We start from the raw sequence: 18,340 nt of genomic DNA on the forward strand, positions 1-18,340 counted from the left end.
AAGTCTCGGGTGAGGATGGGATATGGCACCGCAGGTTCTGTACAAGGACGGGGCTTTCTCTTTCTCTAGGTAGGTACTGTATACCTTCCTGTCCAACCGTCAGCGCAATTCTCGGAGAGATGATCCTGCTTGTCCACGGCTCTTAGGTCTCCCAGTGAGCCTTTATCTTAGCGTCACTTCCATCTGATGATGCCATGTTGTGCTATCCCACCCCATCCCTAAGCAAGGCCTTAAGTCTTTGGCCTTGCACTTGCCATGCCATGCCATGTCATGTCATGCAGCAATTCCCCATCCCCTCGCCCCCTGTCGTGCGTCCGGCCCGCCCACACCACAGACACCAAACTCCGGCCCCAGGAAATCCAAATCTCACCTCCACCAACCCAACCCACTCATCATTGTTACTTATTCCATCCTTATCCGGCGTTCGTAGATTATCTCTTTTCTCTCGCGATTCCTAACCATCTACTCTACTTTATAGCGACCTTGCATCGAGCTTTGTTTTCTCATTTGATACTTGATTAAATCTTGCCTAGCGCATACGTAGTTTTCATGGCTGGCTTGTGATTGTCATCAACGACTGAGACAACTATTACCGCGGACGCCTACCCTGCTCAACTTCATCCACTCTTCCTCATCACGCCTATCATTCATACTCAGCCATCGTCGTCAACCATGGAAGTTCTACCCATCCCTACCCCAACATCCATACGAGAATCACACGTCAAAAAGGAGCTCAGCTTTCCCCCGAGTCCAGCAACGACAGTAAGAGAGGGTCAGTCTTATAGCGTTGACGGCGGATCAGACTGCTCGATATCAGGATGCTTATTAGACGAGGTCATCGTCGAGGGCCCTCGCACATATCCCCTACCTCCCAAGTCTAGAGTCAACAAGGTCCTCACCGAAGACCTCAAGACACCCGACAGTCACGTCACCCGAGATCCCCGACTAATACGCCTAACGGGGCTTCACCCCTTCAACGTCGAGGCCCCTCTCAGCGAGCTGTACGACGAAGGTTTCATCACCACAAAAGACTTGCACTATGTACGCAACCATGGCCCAGTGCCAAAAGTCGAGGATGAAGACATGTTTGACTGGGAGTTCACCGTCGAGGGCCTGGTCGAGAACCCTATCAAGATGACACTGAGGGACCTCATCTCAGACTACGAGCAGATCACCTACCCCGTCACCCTCGTATGCGCTGGAAACCGCCGGAAAGAACAGAACATGGTGAGAAAGTCAAAAGGCTTCTCATGGGGCGCCGCCGGTCTGTCAACAGCCATCTGGACCGGTGTCTCGCTCGGCGACCTGCTCGCCAAGGCGATGCCCAAGAGGGGCGCCAAATACGTCTGTTTCGAGGGCGCCGACAAATTACCCAACGGATACTATGGAACGAGCATCAAGCTCAACTGGTGCATGGATCCTAACCGCGGCGTGACCGTCTGTTACCGCATGAACGGCGAGTTGCTGCACCCCGACCACGGGAAGCCAGTACGCATCATCATTCCTGGGCAGATCGGCGGCAGAAGCGTAAAGTGGCTCAAGAAGATCATTGTAACCAAGGAGCCGAGCGACAACTGGTACCACATTTACGACAACCGCGTGCTCCCAACTATGGTCTCGCCAGACGCCAGCGCTGACCTCCCCAAAGTGTGGAAAGATGAACGTTACGCCATCTACGACCTCAACACGAACAGCGCCACCTGCTACCCTGCGCACGACGAGGTTCTGTCATTGAACAAAGGACCAGAGTCCTACAAGGTTCGCGGATATGCGTACGGCGGCGGCGGTCGACGCATCACCAGAGTAGAAATAACCCTAGACCGTGGCAAGACATGGCTCCTCGCCAACATTAACTACCCCGAAGACACATACCGACTCGCTCCCGAGGGCGAGACCCTCTACGGCGGCCGCGTGGACATGGATTGGAGAGAGAGCTGCTTCTGCTGGTGCTTCTGGGACTTGAACATTCCCGTAGTCCAGCTCGCAGATGCGGCGGACGTTATGGTCCGCGCCATGGACGAGGGCATGATGGTGCAACCGAGAGACATGTACTGGAGTGTCCTGGGCATGATGAATAACCCGTGGTTCAGGATCGTCATCCATAAAGAGGGCCATAGCCTACGTTTCGAGCACCCAACGCAACCGGCCCTCATGCCGGGCGGATGGATGGACCGCGTCAAGAAGGCTGGAGGAAACCTGGCCAACGGATTCTGGGGCGAGAAGGTTGAGGGCGAAGCTGAGAATTCCGCCGAGCTGGAGCCCATCAAGGAAATCTGCATGACCAAGGATACTGTCAAGCGGTCCATCTCCATTGAGGAGCTACGCCAGCATGAGGGCGAAGAGGAGCCTTGGTTCGTCGTCAATAACGAGGTGTACGACGGCACTCCTTTCTTGGAAGGCCATCCGGGAGGCGCGGCATCCATCTTTGGAGCAGCCGCACAGGACGTATCAGAAGAGTTTCTCACCATTCGTGAGTTCGCAGTCATCCCCCTTCTCCAGTGTTACTCGTTCTTAACATAGTCCCCCCTCTAGACAGCGAAAACGCCAAGGCCATGATGCCCCAGTACCACATCGGCACCCTCGACTCAGCAGCCCAAAAGATCCTAAGCGCAGGCGAGGTCGTAGTAGAAGACTCCAAAGCCTCCCCCCGTGCCGTCTTCCTCCAGTCAAAGACCTGGACAAAGGGCATCCTCTCGAAAAAGACAAAAATCTCCTCCGACACCAAGATCTTCACCTTCACCCTCGAACACGCCGACCAAATCGCCGGCCTGCCCGTTGGCCAGCACCTCATGATGCGCCTCCGCGACCCCGTCACCCGCGAGGCTATCATCCGCGCCTACACCCCGATATCAGAGGGCACCGAACGGGGTCAACTCCACGTCCTCGTCAAGATCTACTACGACACCCCCGGCGGCCAGCCGGGCGGCAAGATGACGCAGGCCCTCGACGCCATCCCCGTCGGCCACTTTGTCGACTTCAAGGGCCCCATTGGCAAATTTGAATACCTCGGCAAGGGGCTATGCTCCATCTCGGGGAAACAACGCACAGTCAAGCGCTTCGTCATGATCTGCGCGGGCTCCGGCATAACGCCAATCTTCCAGGTCCTCCGCGCCGTTCTCAAGGACGAAGCGGACCCGACGACGTGCCTGGTCCTCGACGGCAACCGCGTCGAGGAGGATATCCTCTGCCGCGCGGAGCTCGACGAAATGGCCGCCGCCGCCGGCCCAGACAAGTGTCGGCTGGTGTACTCGCTCACCAAACCTGGGCCGGAGTGGACGGGACTGAAGGGTCGCATGGACGGCGCCTTTTTCGAAAGGGAAGTCGGCAGGTGCGGCAGTGGTGGCGGCGGCGACGAGCTCGTCCTCGTCTGCGGGCCGGAGCCGTTGGAGAAGGGGGTGCGCGCCAGCCTTGCTAGCCTCGGATGGAAGGAAGACGACCTATTGTTCTTCTAGATCACACCTAGAGAGTCCAGATTCCCAAAGGGGACGTCAAAAACGCCTGTCCCGTGAGCCGGGCCGACGGAGCTCGGAAGTTCGGCACAGGTCCCCTGGTCAGCAGACAGAGCCGCCACCGCGCCGGGCCGTACTTGGATGGGGTGGTGTGGGTGGAGTTTGTATCAACGACAAGCATCTACACTAAGAAAGAAAAAGAGGTGCAACAGAATCAAGCATCTCCGGGGAGGAAAACGGTAATTCTGCTCTAAACTTCCTCTAGCTTGGGACGGAACGAAGTTGGAAGACTGCGTTTTTGCGGAGACGGCGGGGGACTCTTTGTTTTTACCAGCGTATTTTAGGCATCTCCGCGGAGAGAAGGGGAGACGACATGCATCCACCCCCAGGTCTCGCTTGCACTTACACACGCGACATGGGTGGATGTGCGGATAGTTAGCAGATATATACCACTCCTAGCGTTACAGATACTGAATGATCATAATGTTTTCTGCAATTTGAATATTCTCTGTTGATTATATGCCCGTTTGCTCTCCGTGAATATTAACTCCCGTAAAGCAATACATGTACATTTCTTTCGTGACTTTCGTTATTTCGCTTTCCTATCCCATTCGTACTTTAACACATGCCTCAATGGCCCCCTTCTGCACTCCCACCCTCGGCAGTACCACCGTGACCGGGCGGGTTCGGGTAGTAAAATGCAGCGACGGCAATAGCGACGTAAATCGTCACGCTCAAGAATCCCTCGAGGTAATTGCTCTTCTGATCCCTCAAGAAATTTCCAACAGTCAAGATGGCCAGGATGAGCATGCCGATATCAAACACCTCAAAGACGAGGTCCATGTGCTTGTGCAGGCCCCACGCGACGATAACGACGAGCGGCGCGTTGAAGAGAGCCGTCTGCAACGTGGCGCCGAGGACGTGTGACAGAGCAAAGTTCATCTGGTTGTCCCACGCCTCGTCGACGGCCGTGAGGTGCTCAGCAGCCTTCTCGACGAGGGGCACGAGGATGAGACCCATAAAGGGGTCCGAGATGTTGTGCCGCTCGACGATGGGGGCGATCTGCTCGACGAGGTAGATGGCCATGAAGGTGACGAGGGTGATTGCGATGACGAGGGCGACGAGGCACTCGGTCAGCGTCAGCTTGGGCTTGTTGAGGTCCTTGCGCTTGTCGTGGTCTCGCTGCTCGTCGTGCTCAAAGATGGCGTCGTAGATTCCGTGGTGGGTCCGGGCCTGGAAGTAGACGTAGACGGCGTAGGCGATGATGAGGAGGCAGGACACGATGCGCGAGATGTGGCGGGTCTTGCTGCCGAGTTCTTCGCCGGTGAGCTGGTTTTCGAGCGAGTTGGCGAATAGGGTCGGGATGGCGAGGGCGACACCTCTGGTCACAGTTGTTAGCATCGTGTGGTGTTGCCAGTCGGAGGTAGTACTTACGCTGTGAGCAGCAAGCCGCTGCCAGCTTCACTGACGACTTCACTGAATTCGGCCTCGTCTCGTCGCATGCCACCCGCAATGAAGCACAGTCCCAGGCATAGAAGCATAGTTGCCAAGATGGAACCGAGAATGGCAGCCTTGATGACGGTAAACTGGTCTCCGGCGAGCAGCACCATGAAGAGAATGATTTCGACAATGGAACCAAAGCTACCAAGTATTATTAGCATTGCAAGGTGTGGAAGAACGGGGCTTTTCTCACGTTGTCTCAATCAGCACGCCAAAGACGTGGCTCACTTTGCGAGAGAGCTCCTGGCCGGCGAATCCAACCATGTTGGCACAGGGGATCATGGCGATGTAAGTGAGGATGAAGATGAGGACATGGTCGTTCGGTCGAGTATATCGAACGGCAAAAGCGGCGGGCACAAAAGGCCAGAGAAAGTTGCAGAGGAGGGAGGCTCGACTTGACGATTTCCAGGAGATCTTGAGGAACTTGAAAGGGTGAAAGCCCCGGCGGCCACTCTCGCCGGACGGCTTGACCCTGACTTTGCTACCTGGCGGAGGTTTCCGGTGTAGGTGCCCATTGTGGCTCGGCAGCTCCTCGCCGCGGGAGGAGTAGTTTGAAGTGCGTGCCTTCTCGGGAGGGATGATGGGGTGGTTTGATTCTCGTCGACGCGATCGTCCATCGGTTGACGATCTATAGCTCTGGCGGTAGGGTGACCTCGGAGCCGACATGACGGCGAGCTGAGGCGTCTATGTTTGTCTAGACGTTGTTGGACTTCCAATGTGCTTCACTTGGAAGAAGTTGTAATGTTACAAGGGCGAAAAGGACGTCTTATATGAAGTCGAAGAGGGCGGGTACACCAAGGTTGTATCACTGGGATAAGGGACGGTGAAGAAGTGTGGAACAAACCCCAATACCAAGACTTTTGACAGTGTGGCTGGACGAACAGCAGAAGTGGGAGGGAGGAATATAATAAACGGATTCTGAAGAGATGGAGAGAAGTGAGGACCCTCGTTCCCCAGTCTTGATCAACGTGGTCCAGTCAGTCGGTGGTGGATTGGTGGCCGCGGGTAGCGGTAGCGGCAGCAGGGGTTTGTGTTCAAGGTTGTCCGGGGGGGGGGGGGCTGGGCTGGACCGGGCCTGGGGGTTTCGGGGCGAGTACGTTTCAACTTGAGCTTTCTCTCACTGCTGACCAGTCAGTGAGAAGGGGGAACCTGAGTATGAACCTAGGCAGATGTTGTCTTGTTGTTATTTGCTGCGTAAGTGAGGGAGGCCGTCAATCCGAAAGAGAGCAAGAGAGTTCGTGACATGTTCGGCTTCGTTGCATATGTAGCAAGGGGAGCCGATGAACAGGCAGGTACACATCTACACATCTAGACTGAATTCTAGCGAGAAACCTTGCACGGGGAGAGGGAGACAGAAAGAGTTCGAGGCGTACTGAGAGTCGGTGAATCAAGGCACGGCCAGGCTTGCTGTCATGCCAAGAGCTCTGACAGAACCCCTGTGCATTGCTGGACGAGTGGGAACTTGGGAAGAGAAGCAGCGGGCGGGCGTGTGTGCGTGTACGGAGTACCTGATGGGTAGTTGGGTACACCTGGCCAGCTGGCTCGTTCGACGGGCGCCGCCTGAAATGCCGTGAAACCAAAAGTACAAGATACTTTTTCCGTCCGTGTGTGAGGATGCGACGCGTGCGAGAGGTGGTAATGGAATTTGATGCTAGGTACGGATACGATACCTAGGAAGACAGACAGACGCCCTGCTCTCTGGGAAGCTGTTCCATTCATGTGTCGAGGCTTCATGTTTTGGTTTTGTTGTTTTGCTTCGCGTTGTCCAGCTGCAGCCTACGGAGGACATAGTATGTAGGTACCTACACCACGAAAAAGAAGCGAATAACCACTCACAGACTGGCGGCAATGCAGGCAGGCCGCAAGTCTGGCAAGGGGGGAAAAGACCGTGGAAGAAATTGGTCGCCAAGACAAAACGTCGTGCAGATAAGCAGCAGCCCAACGACGCCAGCGACGCCAGCGACGCCGAACGACGTCACAAAGCCATCGCAGACCCCTGAAGACCATCAAAGTCCCGGAGGCATTTCCCCAATAGAAATGCAACGCCAGCAAGACTTTATCCACTGATCCACGACCGACTCGACTCGACCGAGTACCTACCTGATGGTGTATGTACTCCGTACCTTACTGCGCTGCTGCACACTACGTCTTCCTTCCCTCTCCATCCACCAGTAACGAAATTGTGCCAAGACTTTCATTCCAAGATTCTCAGAGTTCCACGCGCATCCAGCCACTTTTCTCATCATATCCTTCAGATGTTGTCCGTCATCAATGACCACGCTGACATGGGACACTTGATCCTCATCTCCGTTCCTCTCACTCTACTCCACAGAGTAGTAGAGTCTATGGATTGTGTCAAGTTCGCCTAATTCCTGGTACAGTGCCGAGGCTTTTTCTCGAAATCTCAACATCTGGGCAAAGTTATGCAGCAGACGGGCGTCCCATGCGTCTGACTGCAACCCGCCCTAAAGTAACAAGGGACCACCGTCCATACAATTGACTTTTTTCGGACGGAGTAACAACTCCAGAGGAAAGGCACCTGAACCTTCTGAGGGAGGCAGCCAAGCACAGACTTTTGACGGAACGCGCGCACAACACCAAAGGGGGGCTGAGGGAGACGGGGTAACGGGCTACGAGGAACCTAACGGGGAGGCTCAACTCCAAGGGACCTGGGCCTATAACACCCATCGTTCCGAGAACCTACGATCTGAGCCTACCACAGTAAGCAAAAACCAAGAGTCGAACCAGGTCAAACCACGATGAAGCCAATATGAGCCAAGACCTAGCCAAGAGCAAAGGCTCACGCTAGGATCTCCCCAAGACGAACAACTGGGTCCTCTCATCGACAAAGCCAAGCAACAATGCCACGAGCGTCCACACAGCCTGAGACACCGTCGCACATCGCATCTCCACCTCCACTTCTCTCCCACGCTTACATAGATTCCCACACCCCAACGAGCCATGAGCGAACCGTTCCATCCCAGCTTGCCCCTTGGCAAAAGCTTCTTTGACCCGCCTGCATTCACCTCTTTGCTTCCAATGCATATCCTTGTGCACATCCTCTTTCGGTCGACCGTAGAAGGGTCTTTGGTTGTATTTTCTTCTAAAAACGAAATCCCAAAACGCCCAAAACACCCAAAACATCATCCACTTCCTCCCAGCCAGCCTCACCAACATTAAACTTCTGGCTTCCCGCACCTCCCGTGCCGTTCAATCCGTTCTTCCACTGCCCCTTCCACCTTTACACCTGAGCTTGGAGTTGAGATCGAGCACAGGGGTCTACTTCCCAACGCCATTCTAGCTTCGTGCCCTCGAGCTCGTTCTCACTCATGTACATTGTGGCGGCCTCCGCTTGGGCTCGGAAGCTTCCGAACCGCCATTCAAGCACTGTGACTCCGGCTTGTGGTACTCGGCGTTCTAGAACATCCTCAGTCTGGTAACTGAATTTCTTGGAGAACCAGCGATCCAGCACATCGCGCCTGACCAGCTCAGATGGGCCTCGAATTAGGATGACTCGGGACCTGCCGGTGTTGGGCTGTGCGGCCGACTTGATCCGGTTCCAGACAACTCTGGGACGGTGTCCTCCGACAATGAGCCTTCTCTGCTTGATGGCCCTGAAGCAATTCTCGGCGCCAGCGCGGTCGAAAAACACCAACTTAGCTGCGGTAAGAAGCCGGCCTTCAATCGGCTTTGGAGCGTTAATGACCGCGGCGTATACTTTGCCCACTGGAGCACAGCCAGCAACAGCTTTAAGCAGCAGAGTATGATCGCAATTGGCCGGAAGCCCAGTGATGAATAGCGCAGTATTCTCGTAGTCTTTGACTGGTGCGCTTTGGTTGCGAAGGTTCAACGGGTCGCCGGCGTAATTCGACGGCAGGTTGTAGAATTCTCTTGCAAATCGTGAGATTACTTGTTCATGAGGTGCATGCGTGACTTGGCCTCGTTGTTCAGCAACCATACGCATGACTTCGAAGCCTTTGGCATGGCTTGTACTGGCTATTGCGCTAGTGTTGGTAGGTTCCGGGTCGATACAGACTAGCTGGTCAATGCCGGCAGCAGGGGAAGGAACAGCTTTGTGAGCGCTATGATGAGAGCTTGTGACTCCGCTTCGACTTCCTCTTAACATACTCCCGCCACGACCGAGACCGACTCTACTGCTGCTGCCGCTACTGCCCCCACTGCTGCCACGCACAGCAGCTGTGGCAGCGGCAGGAGCGGCAGGGGCACTTCGAGCGTGGTCATCCCCTAGGTCGAGCTGTGCCAAGTATGATGCCAGGACTTGTTCGTGAGGAGCAAGTCTTTGATCACAGTTCTGAGCCATCTCTATACAAAAGTTAGTGACAAGGTCAAGTTGGTATAGCGCAAATGTAATGACATACTGCTGGTGATCTGAGTGCGACTGTGAACAGATGTGTGTTGTTGTGAGATGAGGTCGCTGGATGCCGGAAGAAAGTTCGATCCGTATTATTGGACCGTTATAGAAGAAGGTGCCTCTATTCTGCTGAAGTCGTTCTTTCCTAGGCTGAAAAGCCTGGGATAGAAATCGTATTGTATGAACGAATCGGTGGAAAGAAATGAAAGAAGGGGGCTTTCCGTCTTTAATCTAGATAAGACTGAAAGATTGATTCGATCGACGACGCTGGTAGGGTCTAAGGTAGGTAGGTGCACACAAGGAAGATCTGATTGAGGGGAATCTTGAAAGCTTGGGTGGTAGCTATGGGTTGAAGAGGGGAAGAGAAGAAGAAGAGGGAGGAGAGGATGAGAAGGGGGTTTTTATAAGGACAAGAAAGGAGGAATCGAAAAAGGGCGGTTCGTGGGCGGTTGTAGGCGGTCAAGAGGCGGTTCGCAGGCAGTCAAGGGAAGGAGAGAAGGAACGAAGGCACCACCTGTGGGAAGGAGCGATGGGGTGAGGTGGGTGAGTGTGTATTCACGATGGCAACTTGAGTATACCTTTACGAAAGGGGTCCTCTCTCACCTCATCCTGCCTGCCTACGTGCCCTCCATTCACCTCATGACCAGCTTAATGTTCCTGAGTAACATGAAGGGGCTTAATGGTTGAGGCGTAGAGGATCATGATTCCTTGACTAGATCATGAGGTTTCGTTTACATCAAGGCTATGATCAAGAACATCCTCCATCGGTCCGTTCACTTTTCACCTCCTTTACTTTTTGGTAGAAATGTCTGGTGAGGTAGATACTTGGGATTTAGTTTAGATGATGGCATCTATCAAGAGACCTAGTTGGCCCATGCCATAGGAGTAATCTTGATACGACGATTGAGATCCCAATACACTTTGCGGTGATGTTCCAGATGGCACTCGACTGGCCGAGAGCAGAATTTTTCACACAAAGATGAAGAGGTCTGGACATGTGCTCGCTCGCTCCTGCCTATTCAAGGTACCTACCTGGCTTCAGAAGGTCGCTGCCAAGTTGACTCTCGAATCATAACAGCGTGGCTTCTTTCATGTCGGCGATCCGTTGAGAAGTGGCGCGGTCAAGATGAAGTTTCTAATGACATGAGTAAGTATTCGATTGTAGGAATCGATATACTCATTCTACCTCAGTGGCCATCACTCACCATCAATCACTCTTCTATCAACCGGGAAGGGGGAATGTCGATGTTCCCTCGAAAAGTGGAAGAATATTGCGTTTCAATCAAAAGGATGAGATACCACATAATCTGGGCTACCCTCTCTCTGTAATCTGCACTATTCACCTACCCAAGTACCTCGAGGTGAGGTAAAAAAGGGGGAAATGCAGCTAGAAGAAAGCAACGTCACAAATGAGAATCGAGGAACGAGGAGCGTCGTCCGCTCTCTGACTTGCAGTAATGGGCAAACTATCCCTGAGTCGTCATCTTCGACCATTCGGTGTCTGACCTCCTGCACTTGTCGGAATGGGGAAGTCTCTTTGAGCGGGCAAGCATAGGTAGACCGGCATGACAGTGTAATACAGTTGGTAATAGCTACAGCTCTATTCGGGTCCTTCAGTGACAACGCATACACTCAGGATGACTGACATTGAGATCACACCTACACGCCATCATGACTCTCACCATCGTGTACCTCCTCCTCCTCCCGCCCAGTCCACACCTCGGCCTCCTCCAACAAGACCGTATCCCTCTCATCAAACTCCTCCTCCTTAATCTCAACCACCCTCAATCTCCCCCCATCCTTGGCCGGCACAGTCTGCGCTACGACAACAGTCTCGATCCCCGCAGGACAATACTCCTCGGGCCCCATCGGCAGCGCATCAATATCAATCTCCCTATTCAGCAACGTCTTCAAAATCACCTGACTCCCCGCTTTACTCATCACCTCGTTCGCCTGCTTACACTGGTCCGACGCGACGCACTCCCGGCACCCGTGCTCGCAGTAGCAGTCCTCGACCCTCTTGACAGCCTGCTGCAGCAGGTGGTCGACATGCTCAAACGCCTTTGTGCTGATGCCCGACCCGCTAGCACCGCCTTTGGCGTCGTAAAACGTCAGCCGGCCCGGCCTCTTCCTCTGGGAATCCTTCTTGGCAAACTCTTTCAGGGCAATTTTGCACTCGGTGCGGACGTCGCCCGGTAGACTGATGACAAAGTTGGGCATCAGGCTGAGGATGGCGTGCTCGGCCGCGTGTATCGACGCGGCGATGTTCAGGCGACGGTCGACGAGGATCTGCAGCGCCTTTTTGGGTATGTCGAGCCACATGCCTTTGCCGTATCGGATGACGGGGGGGTTGTCGACGTGCACGGCGTCGAGCACGCGCTTCTTCTTGTCCACCTTGAAGAACCCGTACACGTTTTGCTGGATCTTGATCGTGCCGTAAAAGGCTCTGGACATTGACCCGGAGATCTTGCGAATGGCTTCCGTCTCGATCGGGTCAATGTCGGTGAAGTCTCGTTGCGTCGTGGTCCACTCGACCTTGACACGCTCCACCCTCGCCATCATCTTTTCGGGCTGGAAATCCCTGACCAGGTACTTGTTACCCTGGTGGAGGAAAATGGCGCCGTCGTATATCGTAAACGTTGCCCTCGATGCCTCTAGCTCCTCCAAGACCTCGTTCTTACCGTGCGTGATATCAATGATGGCGAAGTGATCGTCTTCGGTATCACGGATGGCGACGAACCTCGAAGGTATAGGGCGGAACCGATCGTGGCAGTGATAAAAGCCCAAAGGATCCTTTACCAGCCTCTCCTCGCAGATGATGGGCAAATCCTTGCCAAAGTACTGAGCATCCTCCACCGGCCGAATGGGCATCTCATACGCGGCACACTGAATGTGTCCTTCCCGCACCAGCATGTTCTCCAGATCGACCTGCAGCTCACAGTTCGGCTTGGAAAAGATCTCGTCCGGGTTCTGCATGTAATGTTGATCAGTAGGAAAGCAGTCGCCCACCAACACTGACAGCGAGTCCTTGTTCCTTCGTCCGGCACGGCCGCTCTGTTGGCGCAAGTTGGCAATGGTATAGGGAAATCCCCAGGTCAGCACGCAATCCAGCGTGCCAATGTCAATACCGAGCTCCAAGGCAGTGGTCGCCACGATGCCGAGCAGTTTGCCCTCAAACATTTCTGACTCGATCCGCCGTCGGTCTTGCGCCGTGTAGCCGCCTCTGTAGCCCATGACTCTATTGACGCACTCTGGCCGCCCGAGAGATTCCAATTCCTGCTGCACCGCGGTAACCAGCTTCTCGCACTGCTCTCTGACTCTGGTAAAGGCGATGATGCGCACGCCCCTGAGCATGAGCTGGCAGAAGAGGCGAGCACACTCAAACAGGGCGTCGCCTCGCCCGCTGGCCGGGTCTCCGGGGTCCTTGTACGGCGTGTTCCAGCAGAGAAACTCTTTGCGACCTGTTGCAAGTCAGTCTTTGCAAAGTGAAAAGGGAAGCAGGGTAGAAAACGTACCGGACGGGGAGCCGTCAAAGTCGACGAGCCGCACATTCTCTATACCAAAGATCGTCTTAAAATGCTGCCTTGGGTTGGCTACCGTCGCAGAACACGAGATAAACTTGATGTGGCGGTTTCCAACAGCAGCGCATATTCTTCGCAGCCTCCTCATGATAAAGGCCACGTGGGAACCCATCTGCCCATTGTAGTAGTGCAGCTCATCAACGACAACGTACTTGAGGTTCTTCAAGAATGTCCTCCATCTCTCCTCCTGCGGTAAAATGGTGATGTGCAACATGTCTGGGTTGGTGAAGATGATCCTCGCCTCTTCTCGGATCACATTGCGTTCCTTCATCGGGGTATCTCCATCAAACGTCTCCACAAGCACTTCCTCCATGCCCGGCATATAGCTCATGAGCTCCCTCAAACTCCGTTTTTGATCTTGCGCCAGGGCTTTCGTCGGGAAAATGTACATGGCGCGTGTGTGCGGATTCTCTTCCAAGGCGTGAATCACAGGCAGCTGGTAAATCAGCGACTTGCCGGAACTCGTCGACGTGGCCACGACGACGTGCTGCCCTTCTAGTAAACCATTGATGGCCTCGGTCTGATGCGCGAAGAATTGCGTGATGCCCTTTGCGTTGTACAGCGCATTAACGAGGTCCTGGCTGAGAAGGAAGTTGAGATCGCCGTAGACAGGTTCCTGCGGCTCGAAGACGCGGTGGCCGTCGGGCACAATCTGCCCAGTGTACCAAGAGCAATCTTTCAGCTCCTGGACAATCTCCGGGACGCTTTTACGCTCCGTTGGGATGGATTCGGGTAAAGCTCCGAGGTCCTTGGGCTCCGTCTCCTCCGTGATTGTCGGCACAGGAATATGAGCCTCGGTTGCCGTTGCCAGACTCAGCTCTGGATCAAGCCCATCGGCGACGCATTGATTGAGAAAATGGACAATGGCGTCGTTGAACCTTTGATTCCGCCTCTCGATCAGATTCGTCATCTGCTTCTGGCTGTAGACGGGCATCTTGAGAGTCTCCTCTCTCAGCTTCCTGTTCGGCTTGATAATCTCCCCCGTCTTCCTATCCTTAACCTGCCGTTTCAGATCGCCGTCCACAAACTCAAAATACAGCACTTCCTTCCCTCCCTCGACAGCCTCATCGGGATGGTGATCCAGTTTCTCGAGACCCGAGATACCTCCGACAGAGGCATCAGGCGCGGGAGCCTGGGAGAGGAAATCCCGCCCCTTCTTGAACACCACATCGCGCTCGGCGCCCCTGACCTCGGTCTGCAGCATAATCTCATCGACATAGGCAAAGTTGACGCCCTCGGGGCGTATAGCGGCGATGGCAGCTATATCCTCGACCGTCAGGGACGTCTTTGTGTGCGATTCCACCGAGGACTTGATCGTCTCAAACGTAGTGGCGAGGTGTTTCCGAGTACAGCAAAACGTAAAGACGAGATTGAGTGCGCGGTGCGTCTTTTCAAGGTCCTTGAAGCGTTGAGGCCACTCAATCTTGCACTCCTCGGCGGGGGCTACACTTTCCGTGCTATTCCGTTTCGACCCGGCCTTTTTCGGCGCAGCCCGTTTCCTGGACTTGGTCGTTTTCTGGGTGTCAGTGGAAACTGCATCGTCGGTGTTCGATGGTCCGTCAGCTACAGAACCGACACTATTCTGACTGTTCTGCGTAGAGATATCATTCTCATTCTCCTGTCTCTTCCTCTTACCACGGGGCTTTCGTACTGTTGCCGCGAGCTCGGCTGGAGCAGCACTTGACATGGTCGCTTGGATCAGTGGCCTTAGCAGGCCGCCATCCCTCGACTACAGGGGTGAAAAAGTAGCGGATTGGAAGTCATCAACAGGAACTCGTCGACTCGACAACCAATTATGAAGCTCTTGAATATGCAGACGGTGAGCGCAATGGCCGTGCCTAGCCTTTAGACACGCGACGTCACTACCTCTTAGATCAAAGAAGTCGTGTGCGTCACGTAATCCACACCAAGTCACGTGCGCCACCACCAATATCATCTCCCCAAGCCTCGGACTGCAATCGTCAAAGGGATCTTATAGGTGAACGACATGATTCTCGACAGCTTGAACGAACATTCAATCTTCAGTTGAATTGTGTCCCTGTTACAATATACTACTGAGTGATATCTAAATGTATCAAAGGATACCTGTTTTCCTGGTATCATGACAGGATAAGGGCCTGAGATACCCGCCTAGTTCAAACTGGACTCCTAAACAAATCTCTGCCGTCACACCAATCGTGTGCCTGTCCTTCTTCTTGCCCACTCTCTCTAAGGTAGCCAAAGGCCTCCAGACGGTCTCCGGAGATGCTCGCACCGGCTCTCCCTTTATAGTGATGCGCATTCGCCCTTACTTGTTGAACAGGCATATGTAGGCGACCATTAACGCCGCCGGCTATCTCAAACCTACGTGGGAAATGTCGGTATGGATACACTCAGTTGCTCAAGAGCTCTCTCTGCACCATTCCAACCTCGTTCAGGAATGACTTTGCACTAGCGGCGCTCAGCTATGCGTGACGAATTAGTAAATCGTACTTTGGTTATGGGTGTAGGGGAGGGGACCACATACTCTCACATGAACGCTCACTGGCTTAGCCTCCGCGCCTTCAAAGGCCGTGAACATGACACCAACGCTCTTCAACGTCGCCTTTTCCTGGAACTGCATCGCCGGCAGGATGACCGTGTTCAGTAGTATCCTGTGAGTCTGATCCTGCCTCATAATGAGACGAGGTACCTTGCTGCCTCTGCTCTCGCCAGCCTCGGGATCTTCCAAGTCTTCCAAGGCCGATGCATCAAAGGAGCCAGGTATCGGCAGACCGCCTTCGTCGAACTGGACACACGCCTCGGGAACGTTGATCTTGAGCATACCAGATCCGCGCTCCTTCCAGCCAACCTCCTTTTCCAGGTAGAATATCTTGGCTCTGACCTGGACTATAGTAGCCTCTCCAGCCTCGCCGTCGTCGACAGTAACTATAACACGTCAGTGTAACTTCCCACTGCCGGAATGGAGAACGCCTTCTTACTCTTCTGCAGCTTAGTACGTTTCTTATCGTCCCCGGCCTTGGTATCTTCCTTGTCAGACTCTTCCTTTTCGTCCTTGTCGCCAGACTCTGAGGGTCCATCGGCATCGCCTTCAGTCTCGTCATCGTTGTCGTCTTCCGCGTCGCTGTCAGGCGCTCCGAATGGCTTGGCAGCCTTCTCAGTCTTAAAAGAAGACTCGCCCGTCTTGGCGAAGCTCGACAGCGGTTTACCGCCTAGACCGCCGCCAAAGGCACTGCCAAACACTGAGCCGAAACCGCCATTTGCGCCGGCGGGCTTAACGCTGGCAAAAGGCGACGAGGCTGAGCCGGCACCACCAAAGCTGAGGGTGGGGGTAGGAGCCGGGGCGGCGGCATCAGGCTTGGATGGAGATATACCGCCAAAAGGTGACGCGCCAGCCTTGGCTCCGCTGCCAAAGACACTTCCCTTGGTCGCACTTCCTAGCGAACCAAAGGGGGAGGCACTCGATGCCGCCAATTTAGCGAAGCCAGAATTAGCAAACGCAGAACTCGATGTTCCCTTCTTCTCGTCCTTTGCAGAATCCTGTGACGTAGCTGCTTCTGTTGCGGCACTCTCTGTCGTCTTTGTATCGGTAGTCGGTGGCGCCTACGGGAAGCGAAACAGCGTCAGTATGTATGCGCGGCAAACGCCAGATGCGTCAAGGTCAAAAGCCTACAGGGGAATCGGCCGCAGCGTCACCAGAGCCGGCAACTTCGTCCCTATGTCTCTTCTTCTCCGGCTCCAGCCGCGAAGCCCTGTCCTTGGCCGAGTCGCTCGAGGCGACGCTCTTGACGTCGGCCTCGTCGGCGTCCTTGTCCTCGTCCAGCTGGTCGTGCGCCCGCTTCTTCTTGGGCGACGAGACGTGGTCCTTATGGTCCTCGTTCTGCGATCCCGAAGGCGTCGTATCGGTGGTGGCTCCCTCCGCCTTCTCTGAGATGGCCGTGTGCTTCAGTTCTTTGCGGGCAGCGGCGGTCTCGGCGTCCTCCTTTGCGTCGATCGGGTCCGACTTGGGACTGCCCGGCTGGGGATTGTCGGCCATGGTGATTTATAGGTGCCGTTCCTGTTGGAGTCGGTTTTTGCGTCGCCGTGTACGCTCGTTCGTCGCTGGGTGGTGGGTGCGGAGGTTCTCTGTGCCCGACTTTTGCCAGCAATGGAGCAAAATCGGTGTAGTTCGGTAGCGTGGAATTTGCTGGAAAATGGGTATTGCCGCGCAGACGGGAGGCCAAAAAAGGCAAGAAAGGGAAAAATGTTCGCAGTTGCTGTTGCAAAAGACCAAAACTCGTCTCCACGACGAGAGCAATAGTAACCGGGTCGTTGACAGGGTAAGAACACCGAGGTCCGCGTTTCTGGGTTCTGGGGTCGGTGGTGTCGCGCGACTGGCGTTTGGGGGTTAAGGTTGTGGTTGAGAAATGTCTACCTTAGCAAGGTAAGGTAGTCCAGGTAGTGGAGGTGCTACGATGTTGCTGCAGTGCAGTGCGGTTCAGTATAGTACACCTAGTACACACTCACTAAAAGGCAAGGTAGGCGCGATACAGGTGGGAGCGGGATGCGGTGACAACAGGCTCAGGCCAGTAACCTGCAAGTGTATGGTTCTCGTCTTTCGCGGAGGGATTTGACGTTGGTCACTGAGATGGGAAATAATTGGACGGGGCCGACTCCCGCTTGAGTTGATCTATCCAATCATTCGGTGCGCTCCGGGCTCGGATAAGACGACGGCACGACGCTGGCCAGACGAGAGAGAAAAAAAGAGCCCACCCTCATCTCAGCTCGTCCACGGGCAGGTTGAATTCCATTGGGCCCATGGCGGCATGCATTAGCGCCCTTTGCCTTTGAGATGGGCTAGAACTTCCTATCCATACCCGAGAAACTCGCTACCTCTGAATCTTTGTTCTGTCTTGGTTTCCCAAGGGTTTTTCTTTATTCATTTGTTATTACACACACTTATACGGCCACCCTACCGCAATATCCCAAGCTGGGCTATTCAATATGTCAAGGACCTCACTGCAACTTAGCTACGTGGACTGGAAAGTGAGGGGTACTTTAGACTTTAAAAGTCGAGGTCTGGTGTTTCTGAGGTGGTACCTTACACTGTACCGTACCAACGGTGGGGGTTCCCCGCCTCCGACGTCCTTCAGGGCCGCTCGTCTGAGGTGTCAGATGAATGGCCCTGCGGTTTGGTGGTGTGGCTGTCCAAAAAGGGCAATGCAGGTGACATTCTAGCGGCAACTACCGACGCCGCTTGCAGCTAGAATCTGGTCTTCCTGTGCCTTTGGTTCATGACCTGGGTTTGTCTAACAAGCACCTAGTGAGTGAAATGGCTTGGACTTATAACCATTCCCACTACACGACATGTTCCGCTGGGAACTGCTTCCCCTCTTAGAACATTTTAGCCAAAGACATTTCGGGTACGGCGGCCCACGCGGAGTCATCGCGAGACAGGAGGACACTTCACAGCAGAAAAT

The 18,340-nt window shown here is 54.4% G+C and overlaps 6 protein-coding genes across 6 annotated transcripts; 1 reads left to right on the forward strand and 5 right to left on the reverse strand.

Moving 5' to 3' along the window:
• Positions 1 to 672: 672 nt before the first annotated feature.
• On the forward strand, positions 673 to 3,452 carry CPAR01_16460 (uncharacterized protein; the record flags this gene model as incomplete). The annotated part of the gene is made up of 2 exons (XM_060500705.1): positions 673 to 2,470; positions 2,521 to 3,452. The coding sequence occupies 2 exons, from the start codon at positions 673 to 675 to the stop codon at positions 3,450 to 3,452; spliced, it is 2,730 nt and encodes a 909-aa protein (XP_060340618.1).
• A 627-nt stretch (positions 3,453 to 4,079) lies between these two features.
• CPAR01_16461 (calcium/proton exchanger) lies at positions 4,080 to 5,615 on the reverse strand (the record flags this gene model as incomplete). Its single annotated transcript, XM_060500706.1, has 3 exons — positions 4,080 to 4,830; positions 4,884 to 5,090; positions 5,143 to 5,615. The coding sequence occupies 3 exons, from the start codon at positions 5,613 to 5,615 to the stop codon at positions 4,080 to 4,082; spliced, it is 1,431 nt and encodes a 476-aa protein (XP_060340619.1).
• Positions 5,616 to 6,359: 744 nt separating this feature from the next.
• Positions 6,360 to 6,683, reverse strand: CPAR01_16462 (uncharacterized protein; the record flags this gene model as incomplete). Its single annotated transcript, XM_060500707.1, has 1 exon — positions 6,360 to 6,683. The coding sequence occupies one exon, from the start codon at positions 6,681 to 6,683 to the stop codon at positions 6,360 to 6,362; it is 324 nt and encodes a 107-aa protein (XP_060340620.1).
• Positions 6,684 to 8,190: 1,507 nt separating this feature from the next.
• CPAR01_16463 (uncharacterized protein) lies at positions 8,191 to 9,270 on the reverse strand (the record flags this gene model as incomplete). The annotated part of the gene is made up of 1 exon (XM_060500708.1): positions 8,191 to 9,270. The coding sequence occupies one exon, from the start codon at positions 9,268 to 9,270 to the stop codon at positions 8,191 to 8,193; it is 1,080 nt and encodes a 359-aa protein (XP_060340621.1).
• A 1,710-nt stretch (positions 9,271 to 10,980) lies between these two features.
• Positions 10,981 to 14,589, reverse strand: CPAR01_16464 (DEAD/DEAH box helicase; the record flags this gene model as incomplete). Its single annotated transcript, XM_060500709.1, has 2 exons — positions 10,981 to 12,782; positions 12,837 to 14,589. 2 exons carry the CDS (start codon positions 14,587 to 14,589, stop codon positions 10,981 to 10,983), a joined length of 3,555 nt encoding a protein of 1,184 aa, XP_060340622.1.
• Positions 14,590 to 15,274: 685 nt separating this feature from the next.
• Positions 15,275 to 16,917, reverse strand: CPAR01_16465 (uncharacterized protein; the record flags this gene model as incomplete). Its single annotated transcript, XM_060500710.1, has 4 exons — positions 15,275 to 15,346; positions 15,409 to 15,809; positions 15,863 to 16,484; positions 16,555 to 16,917. 4 exons carry the CDS (start codon positions 16,915 to 16,917, stop codon positions 15,275 to 15,277), a joined length of 1,458 nt encoding a protein of 485 aa, XP_060340623.1.
• Positions 16,918 to 18,340: the final 1,423 nt, after the last annotated feature.

This window comes from Colletotrichum paranaense (genome assembly GCF_030867605.1).
Source record: "Colletotrichum paranaense strain IMI 384185 chromosome Unknown Scaffold_25.1, whole genome shotgun sequence".
In the NCBI taxonomy this organism is placed as follows: domain Eukaryota; kingdom Fungi; phylum Ascomycota; class Sordariomycetes; order Glomerellales; family Glomerellaceae; genus Colletotrichum; species Colletotrichum paranaense.